Raw genomic sequence first — 19,514 nt, 5'->3', positions numbered from 1 at the left:
ATTCATCAGAGGATTTGGCATTCACAGAATAAAAGTTCAACTTTTTCTGTAATGGCAATAAACAAAAACACATACTTTTTCTTTGCTTACACTGGGGAAAATGTTAGAAGTTTGACAACAGAAGTAGTTTCTGTGAGGTAGCTGATGTAGAGTAATTGCAGATCTTAAGCTGTGAATATCAATAAACTTAATAGTAAGTTATCTTACTGTAGGAAATTCTAAAAGGATGTCGTGTGTCATATTCTTATTTAGCACTTATGAAAAGTTTTGTTGAATTCTGTTTTGAAGTACTCTGTTGCAGAAGAGGGTAAACATTAGTATGTGGAGTTTTCTTTAATCTTTTCCTCTGTGTGTTTCTTTATGCTAATGAAGACCCTTGCAAGTGAATGAGCAGAACATAACTCTCTTTTCTGGGTGCGATTTTAGGTGTCCTTAACAGGTGGAGAGCCATTCCCATCGTGGATGATCTTGACAGTAAATCTCCTCAGCCATGTCGTACAGCGCCGGCTTTGTGGATCCTAATCAGCTAGCCCAGCGCATAACTTCTAACATCCAGAAGATCACACAATGCTGTAAGTTGAATTTATGCAGGTTGATATGAAACTTTAATAGTGGTGCCTCACGTTCTACATTAGTTTCTCAGATTCATTCATGGGAATTCACTCCTTGACCTCACCTGCTCATTCGACGTGTTCGTGGCACACCACAAAGCAGATGGAGTCCTTCAGATGTGTGGTTAAGTGTGATGTGTACCGGAGAAGTGTAGCATCACTCTGTATTCACAGAATGAATGTATAATTAGTAAGACAGCTGCTGGTAAAAAGCCAGTTTTGTTCTGGCCGGTTACATGGCACCTTAAGCTTGTAGGTTGGGGTGTTCGCTGCACAAGGATTGCATCAAATATTTGCTGGAGCTTGAAGTGCCTATCAGGGACCGAAGCCATGGCCTTACAGCTTGTCCTTGGATGTACATATCTAATATGCAAGTAAGGTTATGCAAGCGTTAACATGCCTTTGCTCAGACTCATCCCACCTAATATTTTAGCCACCGAACTAAGGTATTGAAGTTGGAGGTAAGTTAGGGCATTTAGGGTTCTCAGTTGTTTCCCCGTTTCTCCATTTTCCATTATATCTTTCTTTGATAGGTTTATTTTATATGAAAAGTAAATATAAATTGATTTTGCAAGTCATGCAAAGAGTACTGTTTGTCATAAGGGAGCTAGCCATCACCAGCTAGGTTTTGGCATGCATGGTTGCAAAGTTTTGAAGGACTTCATGTGCATGTAGAATTAAAACTTCAGATTAAGTCTGATCAGTTAAGCGTATCAGTTTTAATAAAAACTTTGACCTTTGTTTTGCTAGACAAGTTCTAGGAGTTGGTACTTGTAGCACAGGTTGGTGACACTGGTTGGGCTGAAATAATTTCTTTAAATCTTGATTTCTGAAGTCATTAAATCTTTTAGGAAGAAAAAATGTAGTTTTGCCTTATTGAAAAGTTTCTGTACGTTAGTCTTCTGTACATTAGGGTTCTGCTTCCTCAACTAAAAATTGGCTCTGTAAGCCCTTGTGCTTTATTTCCTGAAATCTTCTCAGTCAGTTCTGTAGTCTTTCACTTGACAGCATCGTGGCTTCTAACTTCATCTTCCAGAGGCAGCTTCCAGCCTGTGGCAGACACATTCATTTATTTTTTTTTAAACTTTCCCCTCAATTACCTACTTGTTTTCAGGTTTAGAAGTTCTCAGATTGGGCTGTCTAAGGGCTTGAATACTTTTTAGCTATTATTAATATTAGCTATATTCCTGGTTTAGGCAATACTGTGCTTCAGAGGTTTCATGATACAACAGTTTTATAGGAAGCAGCATTAGCTGGAATTAAAATCTTTACAGTAGTACTTTACAACTTCTAGGTTGAATTATTTAGCCCTGCCAAAAGTAATAAATTTGATCTGGTTCTTGGTTAACTGGTTTTAATATACCATACATATAAAAGATCAAAAGCATATCTTAAATATCAAGCACTTCATAATGCATCTGCATGCTGCTGCTGCTGTGATGTTGATACTTGTGTTCCTTACCTTCTTTCTTTCCTAATTCTATAGCCCACTGTTACTGATCAACAAAGGTCTGTGCTGGTTAAGCACACCAGTAATGAAATCAATAGGAAGTATTGTTTTCGGTTTGGGTTGTTCTCTGTTAATGGAGAGGACCATTTAGATCAGGTAACAGCTGGGTTAGCTTAGCACCCTTTTAACTTTAAGGAACAGATTTTTATTGATCTGTTGATCCAATCGTGCAGTTGATTTATGTTGAAAGTGTGTTAGGAGTTGTAGACTGCTTTTGCCTTGAATAAGCTGCTGGTAAACTGGTACAGTTGATGCTGGTTGTAATAGGCTCTCTGAGCTTCTTTGGGGAAGAGTGCACTGGTTGGTGATTTTTAAGGACCCTGAAGGTATAAACTCTCTTGGAAACTTCAGCCAGGAAGGCAGCTGGATGTGTTTGGGATCCCAACTTCTAGAGGGTTCTATGAAAAGATTCATTCAGCTGTTCTTTAGAGAGCAAGGATCCTTGCTCTGTTTTACATTTCCAACGCTTCTGTAGAAACAAGTGATTATAATATCCCATAGCAACATCTGGGGAGTGCAGTCTACTTTCCTCAGCCTGGCAAGATTCAAACTCATGTTTTGCCTATCAGCACTCTGTAAGCTGAGAGTGAGGGAACCAGTCCGGAGTGTTTCTCCATGCTGTTTGTTAAAAGCAGCTGGAATTGCAAAAATCAAGGCTTCAAGGCTCTCTTTGGTATTCAGTGCAGAGCGGCAGGCCTTAGGCAGAAGAGGCAGAGAGGTATAGAGCTCCAACCTGTCTGGTTTGCAAGTGGTGAAACTATTATTGAGGTTTTTTAATCAGTTTATTGAAGGAGACGGAACTTTTTTTATTGAATGACAGAACTTGGTTTCATAGGTCACACTCTCACTTATGTGGCAGCATAATGACAGCTGCTATAACTTAAGGAAAATCTTTCTGTCTTCCTTCAGGATGTACCACTCTCAAATACTTTGTGTTGGTCGCTTGTGTACTGCAACTGGATAGGCAAGGGAAGAGAGTAATTCACAGAAGCAAGACAAGCTAACAAAAAAATATGTCTTTATGGCAAACCAAGTCCCGCCTGCTTACAGATCTGTTTTTGCCAGGGATATAATAGGGATATGCCTATTCAGGTGAGAGCATTGAGGCTATGTTGTGATTTTATTTTATTTTTTTTCCTCAGTACAAAAGGAAATCTGATCTTTCAGCAAGTGGAAACTTGAGAGTAAAATAAGTAAAACAAAAAGCCTAATTTAAAAGCCTTAAAATATGTTTATTTCAGGCTTCCTGCAAGTGTGAAGATGAAGGTCAACAGTTCTTTGAATCTGACAGAATAAATTTTTTGTGTGTAGCAAAAAGAGGGAAAACATTTGGTTTTAAAACAAGCTCCAAATAGGAGCAGATTGGGAGTTGCATTAATTTTACAAGGGCGGTTGCACAGCTGTAAGAGTAGGAAAGATAGGATTGAAGGAGTAGGTGCCCCTTCTCCTCAGCTGGAAAGATTTGACTCATGGATCTGTGACAGGGACTATGCAAGATAAAGTAGCTAGCGGTGGGTTTTGTGTGTTGGTTTTTTTTTCCCCACATTCTTCTCAAGCCTCTGTCCTGTGTGTGGGTCGAAGAGGAAGCAGACTCCTGTGCTTTTGCTTTGCTTCTAAGTTGTGTGTTTTTTTTTTGTTTTTTGTTTTTTGTTTTTTTTTTCCCACAGAGCTACAAAATTCTGTACAATCCCCAAAGACCAAGGATAGCACAGGTTACATAGGTAACTACTATGGCTCCACTGATGTCTGCAAACTAGGTTTAGGAGTTGTTGCTTTAGAAGCAGTACAGCAGTAGAAGCAGTATGCTGCATTTTGATAGAGAGCACAAAACAAAGCCTGGTGTTGATAAAACACAGCCGGTCTTTGAGTTAGGGGAATTTCCAGTATAGAAGCTAATCAAACGGTTACAGAACTCACACCAGCTCAGCTGAGGCACTCATATTCCCTCACTGCTTCTCCCTTCCCAGCTCCCCAGATTTATAAAGGTCGTGGTAGGGTTTTGCTCAACAGTAGCTGTGAAGTCAGTAAGAATGTCATAATCTACCCTTGCTTGGTTCTGACAAGGTCAGCGATAGAGTATTTGACTTGTTCGTGTACACTGAAAATCAGCCCTGCTGGAGAAGCACGTGCTCAGCATACTAAAAATGATTTAAAAATAATAATAATAGTCATTCAGTAGCCAAAATCACATATGGCTAGGGCAAGTCTGTCTGGCTTTGAGAGATTCTTTCTCATAAAGACTGTTGCTTTCAGCTGACTACTTATTTTCTGTTTGTTGAGGCAGCACAATCATCAATTCGCATAAAACACATTCCCAAAAGGCCAACCTCAACCAGCAGAGATCGCCTTCTGTGATTCTTTTATCATGTGATACCTCTCCTGTCTAATTTCTGTCGCATCCCAAGCATTCTGTAAGCCAGTATTTTCACTGGATGTTGTTAAAATGGGAGCTGAATTAAATGCATCATATGACTTTCCATTTTGCTTTATGTAACTGTAGAAAATCATAACCATAGATTAAGCCCTGAGGAATATTAGAGTTTTGTTATATGCCTTTTACAGGCTGAAACATTTATGAGAAACTATTTCTTCCACCATGTTTGTATCACCAGCAGATTCACACGGTTATTTTTCAGCTAAAGAAGGATGCAGATGGCCAAGTGAAAGGTAAATAAAATCACCGAGGTGTTGAAATCACAGCCTGTAAGAAAACAGAATTCTATTTTGTCTATGTGTACAGTGTGGTTTTGTACAGGTGTGGTTCTAAAGCAAGTAGAGCTTGCTGAGACTATAACAATGGCATTGCTACAAATTTCCAACTAGCTGCAGTTAATGAGAACTGGACTTTGTGGGAATTAGTTGAAATATACCTTTTTTATTGTTCTTGCTGTCATCAGGAAGATTTCTTGGATCTAGGGTGAAATTTCACTCTTTAACCGATTTCAGTAAAACCTGGAAAAGGCTGGTCACTTAGGGGGGGTTAAGCAGCTGTTACAATCCTTTGCATTTCCTTCTGTGGTCTTTTCCAAGGCTGAGGAATTGAACTTGAATCTGCTATATCCAAATCATAACCTGAATATAGAGGGTAAGAGGAGGAGGAGGAGGAATTCAGATACTTCAGATCTTCCTAAATGTGTTTCTTTATATAATGAGGTGAAGTCATGAAGCCTCACAGTTCTTTTAGAAGTAAACCATCTCTGAAAACTTTAAGCATGAATTGTGTGTGCTGTTCCTAGAGGCTTTGTTCTGTGTAAAGTAGCTTATACATTTGAAGTAGTATGTCTAACAGATGTCTTTACGGATTTGGAGAGTTTTAGTGTTGTTGTTTTATCTTGTTTGTTAAAATATTATGGCTCTGTGGGGAAAATGGCATATGAAACTGTGCGTTACGTGGATGACTGCACAAGAGGGACTGGGATTTATTTATGTTGGTGGTAGAGTACAGTGAAAAATGGACCTTCCATGTACACCCCAGGGCACTATTTGTGTCAGTATGTGCAGAAAAGGCAGAACTTGCCTTGTCCTACATTGTTTTACTGTGCCGTAATTGACTAGTTTGGGGAAGAAAGGTCTCTGTAAATTAAGCCATTTTAGTTTGGAAGTGATTTAAATAGTGATTGTAAAATCACTGTGCAATTGCAAACACCACTATGATCAGTGGAGACATTTGCAATTTTGTCTGAGCAACTTGCTCCAGCAGGTCGTTGTCTTCCTTGTGCTGGGCTCCTCATGCTCCTTCCTATCTCTTGACAGCCAATTTTCAGAGCCTCTTTAAGGTAGGTAAAATACTTCATCCAGTTCAATTCTGTTGGATTTTCCTCCTTGTGGGCAAGAATAGAGGAGAATACATGGCAGTTTGGTTATCGAGAGAGCCCTCTATCAAACGTCCTATAAAGCTGGTGTGCAATATGCTGCCCATCTGTAAGGGCTCCAAATAAACCCAGGTCAGTGGTTGACTATAATTGTCCCCCTGAGTGACAGCTATTTCCTTGTGTAGGCCAGGAGATGATGTTGCATGTCCCTGCTTCCATGTCGATGCCTGAGTAAGGTTCCTGTGTTAATGGCCTGACCTCTTAATGAACAAGCTTTCTTTGCTTAGGTGGGTTGGGGTTATGGTGTTTGTGCAGCTATTTTACGCTGCAGAATCGTGCATCACTTACAAAGCATAAATTATTCTTCAGAGAAAAGTTTGGACTTTGGGGTTTCAGGGAGTTTCCAGGGAGAATTTAGGATATGAATACAAAGTGATTACAACTTGGTTTAATGACTTACCCTCAGCTGAGCCGTAATAATTGATCACATGGTCAGATATTGTTTACTTAAACAATGTGCATTTAGTGTGCTCTACACCCACATTAGAAGAACAGGCATTACTTCAATCCCATGTGTCAGTTTCTCTGTAAGACCAATGATCACAGTTGAACTGAAAGAATTGAAGGCAGATCCTGAACTCCAGACACTGCTACTTATGTTTCCGGTCACTTGGGGGCACGATTCTATTTAGAAATGTGAGAAGCTAATAAAACCTAACAGAAAAGGGTACAAGACTTAGTGTTTTCTCACTCTTTTGTACCAATGAAGTCCTCAGCACTTAGAGCTCTGAGGACAATCTTCATTCCATTCCTCATTTGATTACATAAATACCTCAGGTACTGTTCCTCTGCACTGATGTATTATATTACCCTGTTTTAAAATAATCAGTGTAATACATTCAGTTAAGACAGAATTAAATAAATAACTTGAAATCAAATTGCTGACTTTTAGCTAATTGCAATTAAGTGTGCTCTTGGAGAGGGTGAGTTGGTTTTTATTAGGTTAGGGGTTTTTTGTCTTTAATTCCTCTGTTGAACTCTTACTCCAGGCTAACGTAGGGTTAGCAAGGTGTATGGCACAGGAGTGTTATGGTTTACTTAAAATCTTCAGTAAAAGTGAACTGCACTAATAGTTCTAAAGAGGTACTTCTGCTCACGGCAGAAAACTCCAATATGCTGATTTTATTGCAACTACACCAGGTTTTGTTATATGTAATGGTGTTTATAAAAGGTCAATCCACGAATATTTTTGCAGTGTCTGTCCTTAGTCAAGTACTTTCAGTCAAAGCACAGAAGGAGAACGCATTGAATTGGATTTGAATAAATTGAGGAAGTCTGTCACCCCCAAGCAAAAGCTAAACAATTTGTAGTGGTGTCATTTTTACAGTTAATTCTCCTATTCCAATAATGTGCCCTGAAGTGACTCCGGAATTGGTTGGATTCCACGCAGTCTGTAACCAGGTGTGCTGTTTGTTGACTCCCTTGTTCAACTGGAAACGAGTAGGTGATTTCTTCATAGGTACCCAGCCAACATGTGTAAGATCTTTGACAGTGCATTTCTGAAAGGTAAGCATGCTGCTGTTGTATACTGTGCTTATTTGCCGTTTGAAGCCGTAGCTGAGCCAGAGCCTCACGTGGAGCACCTTCCCTTTTGTGTGTACGAAGGAGTGCTTTGCTGATCCTGTTTATTCTCTTTGGGCTCAGGAGCTAGAATAATAACTGAAAATCAATGACTTTAAATCTCCGCTGCTAGTTTTAGTCCTTCTGGGTTTAGATCTATGGTCTCTTTGCAGTGACTAAAACCCAATCTGTCCCTTCTCAAGTAAAAGTGGCGGGGGGGTGACCCCTCACTATTATAGCTCACATTCAGGAGCAGCTGTAGGTGCTGGCTGAAACAGCTCTCCTTCTTCCTGTGACCGGTCCCAGGCGTTGCTGTTCTGCAGTACAGATTTCGTTGTACCTGCCCTGCCTGCTTGGCTGGTTGTTGTCCTCTTTGTAGGCTGATACCTGGTGTTTGCTGCTCGTGCTTTTTCCGTGCATGCCCAGTGGGCGCTGCACTTCCTGTGGAATCATTAGGCAGTAGCTTTATTAAATCGGGCAATGTGGTTGTTCAGGCTTGGACTGTAGCACTTAGGGAAATTGCTGCTCCATGGCTACAATGCAGTCTTGTATGATCCAAATAAGAAGTGAGTTTCAGGCTGCAAAGTGGTAATAAGCAGCACTTATTAAGTAAATTTTTTTCCCCCAATTTCACGCTTCTGTGTTGTGGCTTCATTTTAAGGATTCTGTGGGCTGTGTGTTGATTCACCTCACTCTTCAGCTGTGAGGCTGCAACAAGATGAAGATGTTCACGGCCAATTGAGGGTTTTAAAGTTTGGTTTTCTAAATGTTAAACTGAGTAACATAAAACTGAATGGGAAGGTGGCTGAAGGTAAGTTGGGAAGGCATCTCTCCTGTAGTTGGAGTTACTGGTTAGTGCTCCAAGTCAGGACCATCACCTGTTTCCCTTGTCTCATGCTAGGAGATGAGTGTAGTGCTTGAGTGTAGTGCTCAGCCCTACCAGAGAAGGTGGGTGACCTGCAGTCCTCTCATCATTTCCCTCTCAGTGGATGAAGGCCTTTCCAACACTAGGATTTTACTCAAGGATTTGTTTTTTTTTTTTTTTTTTCCTTTTCTTCTGCACTGGTGTTACAGCCTGCCTTGTGATGACTAGTTCTCGGTTGGGGATAGTTGTATTTGCTCCTATGTTATTATAGGCAAGAAGTTGTCTACATTTGACCTTCGTTTTATTTATTTTTAAGTTGAAACTTCCTATGTGATCTTAAACATTTTCATGTTCAAGCAGCAGAACAATCAGTTATGTGGGTTTACTTGTAGTGCTGGAAAAGATTTTGCAGAGCTGTCTGAAAAATAAGGGAAGACAAGGAGAAAGGAGGTAAGACTTTCTTCTTCCCCAGCCAGCTAAAAGCCAGCTGTTAAGCAAGTACAGTGTGTGATCCAATATTTGAAATATGTTTTCATCTATGGAATAAATACAATGTATTGCAAATCTGTCAGGAGCACGTTTCTCAAATAATCCTACCTTTATTAAAAATATATATATTTCCACTGTAAATCTCACTACTCCTGCAACTCACGTAGGGAAAATGAGGCCTTTTATATGAAGCAGCATTGCTATTCTTTTCTGTGCCCTTTTTTATTCTTTTGACCTGGAGGAAGAGCTTCTGCTGCCTATAAATGGAACCACTGTTTGGCCTAGTAAAAGTAAACATAAGCTGGCTCTTAAGTAATTTTCTCAGTAGGAATTCAGGTTAGGTCTTAATTGTTCCTCTGGCTCATCATTAACCATGGCTGACCTGTTCCTGAGCATGTGACTGCTCAGAGAGTGGCCGAGTAGCTTTCAACAGGTAATTGTTACATATTAGGAAGTATAGATTAGGAATGCTGGAAGAGGAATGAAAAGTCTTATTACTAATACAGTATTGCTTCTTTCTAATACTCATTCTGAGGTGGAAAGAGTGAGATTGCTTCCTTTGGCAGGTGAGATGGCAGTTGCTTGGAGAAAATGCATTTGGATCGAGTGGTGTTTGCAGCCTGCTTCCTGCAGGACTTCCCAGCTGCGGTGGCTTGCTGCCAACCCCTGGCTGACAAGGTGCTGCTCCCCGTGGAGTTGCTGTGTGAGCTCCGGAAGAACCATTGGTCGTCCTTACATGCCAACACCTACCTCGACCTTCAGCGCAGGGCTGGCCACAGTCATTAGCCTGCCTCTGACGACTTCTTGAAAAAATGTCTGTGTGCACACTGTGTGTGTGCTTCTGCAGCTCCGGAGCAAAGTCCAGCAGCTACTTCTGCATATCCAAGGAGCACGAGCTAAGGCATCGAGCTTTGCACTGGAATGGATTCAAGTCGTGCACAAGATCCATTCAGGCTCTGTCATGGGATTGGTATTGCCCAGAGGGGCAGAAAGGACCTCTGGTGGGAGGATTACTCCTGTTGTCAGAGTCCCTGGTCGTTGCCACAAGGTGTGGGAAGCTGCAACAATCAGGAAGTAGGGAAAGAAAAACCTGGAGGGCTGAGGTCACCTAGGAGCCAGTCAAAACTGTGCTCTCATCTTTGGTTTCTGATGATTATCAGTGTATTTATGGCACAGATCTATGGCCTTGTGATTTAGGCCTATGCTTTCAGCTCTCTGGGACACCTGAGCGTCAGAGCTGATGAACTGAGAGGCACCTAAGGAGCAGCCAGCGCTTTGCCACCCTGAATTCCCTGCACAGGGGCAAAAAGCTGTTTAAACAAGGAAGGCGTTATGAATACTGTGATCAGTGGTGAAGCTGGGAGTTTAGGGGCCTCTGACTTACAAAAAGAAATGCTAGGTTTCCAGCAGTTTCGCTTTTCCTCTTCAGTGCCAAGGCCATCTCGGTACTTGCTTTTGAAACAGGACAGCGGAGTTGTTTCTAGCTTTCGGGAGGAGAGGCTGTGGCTACCATGCTTTTCTGTTGAGGAAGGAAAGGGACGTTGACTTATACCTAAAGGTTTTGAAGCTAGTTGTTAATCAAATTCTCTTGAGATCGCTGTGTGTATGTCTGAAGGAACAAGACGCTTCACCTCTATGATCCAGGTGGCACTGTCTGAATCTATTTCAAATTCTGTTTTTATCAAGAAATTTGTACAAGTTCATGAGTCCAGACAAATGTCTGTGGTTTAGGTAGTTTTATGCTTACATCTATAATGTATCAAATGTCTAGGTGAGAATTAGCTACAGTAAGAAATCCGTAATCACAAAATCTATAAGACAATATAAGAAATACATTTTTAAGCCTGTATACACTGTAGCATGTTTATATTAATGTGAAGGAGTACAAAGGATGGATTGCTTTGTCTTGTAAACCTGCAGGTACGTACTGTAAATTTTGCAACAAGGTCAGCTTCTTCGTTCTCTATATTCTGCTTTTCCTACCAACTTGTTTAATGCCTGTACAAAACGACAAACTTTTGGCTTTCTTATGAAAACAGTGTTGAGACTGCTGCTGAAGACTGTTGGCAAAAGTTTATTTCTACCACTTCACTTTTTTTCTGTTTGCTTACTTGTATAAGCAATGTTTCATTTTTCAAAGTGCTGTATAGTTCCCATGATTGAAAAACTGAAAAAGAAATGCTCTTTTTCTTTCTAAATAATATCCTTGTTGTGAAAGGTTAAGGAGGAAAATGCTAAATTAAAGGAAGCCCAGAAAAATTAGTGTCAGTTCAGTCCTTGATATGTCCATTCTTTTATTTTATGTTTCCCAGACAGGTTACAAAGCCTGTTAGCACTTGGTTATTTTGATGTTTCTTGATGCTGCTTACAGGATTCTTGGTAAAAACGTGTTTTAATTTTGTGCTGAATTCTTGAATCACAAGACATGAACGGGGATGAACTTCCCTCTGCCTAGAACTGTGTAGTGTCCAGCTATCCTGTGCTGTGCTGGCTTTTAATTTCCCCTCAATCGTCTGCTTGTGTTCATTTTTAGAAGTAGGGTAAATATCTAATTAAGCTGATATGCAAATACATTAAATACACGCTTTGTTTCAGGGAATTTCTCGGGTGTGAGCCCTTCTTTTAAAACAATTTTTACTTCTTCATTTGTAGTTAAATAACTCTACCTCTAGGTGGCAGTAAAACATGCTACTCTGTCTGCAAGAAGAGATGTTATGACAGTGCTTGCAGGTTGTTTTTTCTCCCTGTAAAAGACATCAAGACTAACCGAGCACCTTGGCTCTTGAATCAGAGGGGAGAACGTCTTTGATCAAATACTACTGAAAGTAAATTACTAAGAAGACTTATAGATGCTAAAGCTTATCACTGAATTCAAAAGGTAACAGGACAGTCACTTTTTTTGTTAATTTTAAAACAATGCATTATACTTAACATAAAAAGAAAGCATAATTAGTCAAAATAGCTGTTTACCAGTACATGTGGCCACTGGTGCCTGTTTGGGCTCAAGCTGCTGTGCAGAAGCATTGAGGTCCAGGAGGCTGCACAGAGCTTCCTTGCCCCAGCAGGTACCAGGGAGAAACTGATGCTTGGCAGTAGGTTTTGATTGTAGAAAGCATTCAAGAATTTTCACTTACGTTTTGGTGCTTTTCAGCTCAACAACAGTGAAAACTGTGTGAAACCCATCTTACAGTGCTGTTTTTCTAATTAAATTTTTAGTTGTTTGTGTCCTCTCAATTTCCCCCAAAGACTTCTGTCTTGAAATACTTGATTTTAAACTCATATAGAACTTGACTACTAACTTCCCCATTTTGTTTGTATCTTTATTACCCGTATGTGCACAGTGGTGTACCAGTCTGCCTGGAAAGCACCACAGAAATACAAGGAAGACCAGTCTGATCCAAACTGTGGATGAGCAAAAATAAGTTATTTTGTATATGTATTCTCTCTTTTTGGAGTATACGAGGGTGTTAAGCTAAGATAGAGCACACTGAGAATTTTAATTTTGTAGTGTGATTAAAAACTCAATGTCCTGAAGTGACTGCCCATTTTCCCCTTTGCTTTTTCATGTGAGAGTAAATTTAGTAACCTGAAAAAAAGGCTTAGATGTAGTGCTCTTTCTGTAGTTCAAAACTGATTCATTGTATGAAATACATCTAGAAATCACAAGTGGTTTGTATCCCACATCTGAAAATGTATGTACATATTGAGAACAAAGATCTCAAAATTAAAATTTCAACCTGGATACCTGATTTACTTTTTTTTTTTTAAGTGCGGTAAGCCTGTGAATGCTTTGTTGCTGCCTCTTCATTGATGCACTGGTTCTGAAATACTTGTTTGTACAGTGGCGTCTTAGCAGTCTTTAATTTGGCTTTCCAAAATGACATGCATAAAATATGATTGAACTAGAAAAAAATTGTGCTACTTATTTACAAAATTATAACTAAAATACCTGATTTATACATACTGCATTAAAACTGCTAACCTTTAAATTGCCTATTTCCACCTAGACAGTTGAATATATTCCCTTCCTTTGAAACTCTTCCCTTCCCTAAGAAACTCTAGGCTTTGTTTTTGAGTTGGCACAAACATTTACTAGCTGTTCTGGGACTTCTTAGTGGATCTTTTTAGTAGGTTTAAAAAAAAGTCTTGAATATCAGTTTCTGTCAACTCTTATCGATTTAGAACCGTCAAGCAAAAATGCATAAAATTAAGTTGGAAATTTATGTGGACCATTAAAATTTCTCTTCCTCTTCACAAACAGCTGCTGAAATACAGAGAATACTACATCAGCTCGGGACACCACAAGACACACATGAGTTGAGGCAACAGCTGTGAGTACTTCACATGAAAACATTTAATTTCGTTGCATTGTTTACAATCTTCTGGAAGGTGATCAGGTGTTTTTTTTGTTAGGCAGAGTGCTTGGTCTCACAAAGAAGGCGAGTATAGAGAAATATTTGAAATTTAAATGTTGGGATGCCTTTTCTTTTTTCTTTAAATTAATTTTGGCTAGCCTTCGTACACCAGTCAGGTGGCTTACCCATGTACACTGCCTGCAGTATCAAAACATGTACAAAACTTATGCTGTATGTCAGCAAAGGAAAAGCAGCAGGACCAGAAAGCAATATCACTGTTGAAAAAGCAAATGCTCTCCCAACCCTCCACCCCACTCCCTAGCCAGCTCTTCAAATCTGTCTGTATCAGTTTCACAAGGTGATGTATTTGTTGTTTGTTTTTTTTTTTTTGAGATACAGTACTGTAGGAGAAAGGGGAATGTCTTTTTAATGAGGAAAGTTACACTAAGAAATAATACTGTAGAATAAAATAAATCAAAAAAAAACCACGAAATACAACTGAAGTACAGATGCTGTGCTTTATACTTCAGTCACCTAAAAGTGGGCTTTCATGAATATGCCAGTCAGCTGCTCTCTACTTCTCAGCTCAGTCTAATGAACTAGTATGATTTTTTTTTTTAATCGACCTCCTTTACCACATTAATCTCAGCAACATAAATGCAAGTAAACGATGTGTTGTGCAAACCCTGTGGGTGAGAAAGTTGGCAGTCTTCAGTGTGGCTAATGCTGCACTGTGGCCATTGAATAGTAGGAGGAAGTGTGCATTGGACTGAAGGCGTTGCATTCATTTTGTGTGAACAGCCAAATTGCTTCGTGGTAGCCTGAGTTCAGGGTTCATAACATTAGCCAGGTACAACCTACAGTGGATGCCCTACTGGGGACTGAATCAACATACACAGTTTATGCAGTAACCAGGCAGGATCTAGACACAATTTCACAACTAAAAAGGCTAGAAAATGTTTGAAGGACTCTTTCCAGTCCGTTCATGAAGGTAACATATGTGCTAAGTTTCCTTGAGTTTTCGTATGTCACTTCTTCACTTTTCTGAACAAATGGCCCTTCCCTTCGTGTTTGCAGGTGCCTGGAAGAGTTATTTAATTACTTTAAATATTGATGTTGATTGTTTGCTAATAGCTTTCCAGATTTATTTTTTTTTTAAAGACTTTCAATATACACTGGGGAACAGTCGCAAAGCAGGTAAAGAATCTGAGTAACTCTAGGGGGAAAAAAGTGATACTTGTAAAGAAGTGTGTGATAACAGCAAGTTTCTCTGAAGAGAAACAGAAAACAAGTAGTGATGCTGCTGAGGACAAGGCTTTTTAAAGCACTATTATAACTATTGGTAAGCAATTAATAAATTCTTCAGCTAAATTCACAGCTGTTGTATCATGAAAGAATATAGATTTCGTCACAAAAACTTCCCAGTAACTATCAGGAATTGGTCTTTCACGTGCTTTCAAATTATTGACAGCCTCAAATAGACAATGAGCGAGCATATTTCATGTTTAGATGCTCACAATAACTGGGACCTTGTTGCTGCATGTTAGAGTAACAATCAAAAAAAATAATAAAAAAACAACAAAACAGTGAAGAAAGTGAGCAATTGTACTGTCAAACCAAGAAACATTCCTTCAGCAACTGTCTCATCTGGAATCTGTGGTGATCTGTTGTCACACTTTTGCAGTGAAGAACAGAATAGAGATGGCTTCATGTACTTCAGCGAACACTTAATTCGACTGTTTCTGAGAACTGGTGAAATTCAGACAGGATTAACCAACAGCATCTAATGAAACTTTGTGTTTGGTTTTAGGCAACAAAAGCAGCAGTACACAAACCAGCTTGCCAAAGAAACTGACAAATACATCAAAGAGTTTGGATCTTTGCCTGCAACAAGTGAACAGGTATAAAAACAAAGAGCGTGGCTTGTTTGACTATCATGTTGGCTTATGTAGAGTATTTGAGTGACTTCAGGCTTTCAAAGCAGTGTTTAGCTGGTCATGACATTTGCATAACAGAGAATTACAACACAAGTATTTTTGTTGCAGCCCAGACTTGTTCAAAAGTTGTTTTTAAGTATCAGGAATGAGGTAGTTTGACTGAAAGGGTAGGAATCAAGACAGTACATCGTGCCTGTGATTTCTGGTAGCTGGCCATTTAGTAATCTGTAGCAGTGATGCCAGGTCTGACTCACTGGGTGCTCTGAATGCTTCCAGTGGCAAGGAGTTGTTGCTTGCCATAACTGTGAGGCTGGTGGCTGGACACATTTGTGCACCGTCCAAATAATTTGTGCACAAATAATTTCTGCCCTTTCTATCTCAGATCAGCATATATGCTATGCCTCGTCCTTGGGCTTTGCCTTTCTTAGGGGGAATGGCCAGAAGGTGTTACTAAACCAATTTCTGCAGTCTTTAAGCTGCTTCTTTCCCAGGTCTGTGTGAAATCCGGGCAGGAGGTTATTTCTGAAGTGGCAGTTGTTGTTAGCACACTCCTGACTACCATCCTTTGTTTCTTACCATAAAGAAATCCATGGCTTAAATAAGGGAAGAGCAACAGGATCCCAGAAAACATAGATGCAGATTATTGTCACTAAAACGACTTGCTTAGTGTGTGTCTTGTTATCAAGGAGCCTTTAGGAAAATGAATTGTCCCAAAACTGTTTTCAAATGGCAGGCCGTGTTCTGTGCGTGTTCTGCCTGTCAAGTTGTAAACTTCTAATGGTGTTTTCACTTGGTTTTAGTATTAACCTCTAGTTCAGGCGTAGAGGTTTTATGCTTTATGGCATTTAACTTTTATGCTTTATGGCATTTTCAGGCTTTATGCTCTGTCTTGAAACTGAAAAGTTGGCAGTGGGATGTTTTACTGTTTGATTTTACTCCTTTTATCATGAGCGCTTTCATTGAAGATAACTCTCAATGAAATACATAAATGTTGGGTTGATGAATGGAAAGTTATGGCCACTTACAAATTTGGAAGGAAGGCTTGGTGTAATGTATGTGTTTAGGGAAATTGAGGCTCTCTGGAACGCCCTGTGTTCCTATTCCCTCCCTGACATCTTCCTCAAAAAAACAAAACTAGAAGTTAGAACATGTATCTTTGGAACAGTTTTTAAGGACTTATAAGGCAGTGTGAACCCACTTCAGTATGCCATTCAATACACGTTTCCAGTGTTTATGTAAAATACATGTGTAGTGTTCTGTCCACGCCCTTTTTCTTTTCTGCACCCTTGCCTCCATTCAGTCTGTTCTGCATATTTTAGAATTCACAGTATGAAAATATTTCACACTTAACGACTGAGTTAATTTAATAATTGAGAGATATAAGGTAGAAGGTTTCCCTGTATCAGCGTATGGAGTACTGTATGACCTGTCCCTGCCCATTTCCAGCTGTTAAATGAAACTACAACATTGGTTTCCTCTTTAAATGGCTTAAATTGTGGCAGAGTTGCATGTTTCCAGAGGGAAGGAAGGTTTGTCCATGCAAATGGTTTTGTAGACAGCACTCCCTAATACCCGTTTAGGAAAAAAGAGTCTGTGGCTTAGCATTGAGCAGCCTGCAAATGGCAGAGTTCTGAAAAGCCTGAGCTCATTTGACTTTGTAAAACTTTTTCTCCTCTAGCGTCAAAGAAAAATACAGAAAGATCGTCTTGTGGGGGAATTCACCACAGCACTAACAAATTTCCAAAGGCTGCAAAGGCAAGCTGCTGAGAAAGAAAAAGACTTTGTAGCCAGAGTAAGAGCCAGCTCGAGGGTATCTGTAAGTATTGGGAAATACGCTATTATACTCTGTTTACAGTGGTGGTGGTGTTCAGTGTCAAACTTGCCTCTGTAATGCTTTTTACAAGGGCTCGTATTTGACTGCAAATACTGCAGAACGTGTGCAATATAAGCGTAGTGGCTTTCTTTGCTTACTTCCATGCATAGCTGAATTACATAGTTCATTTTATTGTAGAGGCTGAATTGCATTGAAATGATAACTTCTGAAATCTGTTACTTTTTCCTGGTCTTTATCACATAAAAGCATGGACTGCCCCTGTGTTTGTGCACTAGTCTTGCAAAAGCAATTTTCAGTAGATCTTGAAATACTTCTGCTGGACATTTAGGTATCAGGACTTTTCCTACCAGGAAGAACCGCCTGTCAGATCTCTATGTAGTGTTGATGTGGAGAAGTGTTGAGAAGCTGAGCTATTGTTAGCATATCAGTTTTGCCCTTTTACTCTGTACCAAATACATGTTGCTGTACTTGTAAATTTTAACAGGCATTTAGTGAGCTGAATGCTTTCGCTTGTATTTCAGCTTTATGCATGCATAAAGCAAAATTGGGCAATGAACATGTTAAATCGTGTTTCAGTTTGTAGTTGACTTATAAGTCTTGTAATATTTTCTCATTGTAGAAATGCTGGCAGTGCTCCTTTCAGGTCCATAATGTTTTTACCTATTTCTTTTTCATACACCGAATGTAGGGCGGTGCTCCTGAAGACACCTACAAAGAAGGAACACTTGTCTCTTGGGACATGTAAGCTCAATTTAAGTCTTAACCTAGTTCAAATTAATAAATGGCCTGCAGGGAAGAGTTGCTGACTTCCTGATCAGTTGCCTTTTTCAGGAGGGAGTAGGAATAGGTTGGTTTTTAGTCAGGGGCTTTCTTCCACAGGGCAAGTGTGGAGAACTCTTCTTGTTGGGACAGGTGGGAAGAAAAACAAGCAGTTCCCATTATCTTCCCTCCCCCCCACACCTTTTTCTTCTTCTCCAAACTTCAGTTTTAAACATCTCTTTAAGCTGCCCCAAGTCCACGCCTGGGCTTTGGGACCAGTTTTTTACCCAAACTTAGGTAAGCACAGTCTGTGAATAGAGTAAAACTGTTAAGTTCTGGTTGGTCAAGTGGGATCTCCTGTTGCTTTCATACTCTGCAAGAACAACGTGACAGTCTCAGATTCTGTTGGTATTGGTCAGCTTATTTTTGCCTGAAATGGATTTAAACTCTGCACTTCGTAATTCAGATGAAACTTTGTCCTTGCATTCATACTTGGAATTTGCAATGAGCTAGCTCTATGCTATGTGCAAATTTGCTACAGCAGCAGCTTCCTCTATCAAAGACGTGATTGTTAGACCTTCCCTGTTGGCTAGACATGCAAGGCTAAAAAAGTGTGTTTTGTTAACTGATAAAGTTGGTGCCATATGTATTTGACTGTCATCTTATTCTTCTTATTCTGAGTTATTTCTCATGGTGACTATTTAATTCTGGGTTTGTTTGGTCGGTTTTTGTTTTGACAGTCAACCTCAAGCACAAGTGCAAGATGAAGAAATCACAGAAGATGACCTCCGTCTTATTGAGGAGAGGGAATCTTCCATTAGGCAGCTTGAGGTAAGTGTAAGTGGTTTTACAGCAGATTTCAGAATATGCTTTAAAACAAAAGAAAAACACTGTTTTACACTGGTATAAGCATTAATTGCAGGCGTAAATAAATCCTTGGGGAATTGGGGTTGGGGATTGTTTGTGGGTATTTTTTTTTCAAATCTACAAATACTGTCTTTATATGGTATGTGAAATGTGCATTAGAAATCTGTAGGAAAGCCAGGTTTTGATACTGTGCCTAACCTCAGTGGTTCAGCTGAGAATTAAGAAAGTGCTCGTGTGATTACGAGGAAAAGGATTATTGCTGTTGTGTGTTGTTGTTGTTTTTTAAACTATAAGTGAAGCAAAGCTGTGCCTTTCTATCCAGTTATTCCCAAGGTATTGTTCAGCATCTTCATTTTCTAAGTTTTTTGTTCGTTTGTATTTTGAACGCTTCTTCTGGAAACAGAGTTGTGCTACTTCATTCAAAGTGTTGTAATTAAGGGCTCATCCAAAAATTAAAAAAAAATAAAAAAATTTAGCGTCAAGTTGTAAAGTACACCAAAAGTCATGCGTGATGAAATACTGACATCAAGTGACTTCTGTGAAGACAAAAGGAACTTTTCCAGCTGACCTGGAATGCGCATCGCTACCGTTAACAACAAAGATGCTGTAACTGGGATTTATCAAGGCATCCAAACCTCCATTCTGTTCTAAAAATAAACTTTATGATAATCTCTCCCTTGCCACTCATACGTTAATATACAATGAACTAAATATATATCAGTCATTAGTTGAGAAGAGATCATATGCACAGTGGCAATGAGACATTTATGAATTCATTGTGACCAGATGGCAATAGGATAATGTCATATGCTTACAATGTCCTGATTTCATGGCAGAGAGACAATTTCTGTAAAC

At 39.6% G+C, this 19,514-nt stretch overlaps 1 protein-coding gene across 2 annotated transcripts in view; it reads left to right on the top strand.

Annotated features, from left to right (window-relative positions):
- Positions 1-19,514, top strand: part of STX7 (syntaxin 7) — a 31,877-nt gene that overhangs the window by 6,850 nt on the left and 5,513 nt on the right. For both annotated transcript variants that reach the window (XM_035538536.1, XM_035538537.2), the window contains exons 2-7: positions 427-572; positions 13,169-13,238; positions 15,073-15,163; positions 16,878-17,015; positions 17,722-17,774; positions 18,533-18,623. In XM_035538536.1, coding sequence (XP_035394429.1) covers positions 491-572; positions 13,169-13,238; positions 15,073-15,163; positions 16,878-17,015; positions 17,722-17,774; positions 18,533-18,623 — 525 coding nt within the window. In that variant the 5' untranslated portion in view covers positions 427-490. The remainder of the gene's footprint in view (positions 1-426; positions 573-13,168; positions 13,239-15,072; positions 15,164-16,877; positions 17,016-17,721; positions 17,775-18,532; positions 18,624-19,514) is intronic.

This window comes from Cygnus atratus, chromosome 3 (assembly GCF_013377495.2).
Source record: "Cygnus atratus isolate AKBS03 ecotype Queensland, Australia chromosome 3, CAtr_DNAZoo_HiC_assembly, whole genome shotgun sequence".
NCBI lineage: Eukaryota > Metazoa > Chordata > Aves > Anseriformes > Anatidae > Cygnus > Cygnus atratus.
The sequence above is the reverse complement of the archived record's forward strand: the minus strand, read 5'-3'. Positions and strand labels throughout refer to the sequence as shown.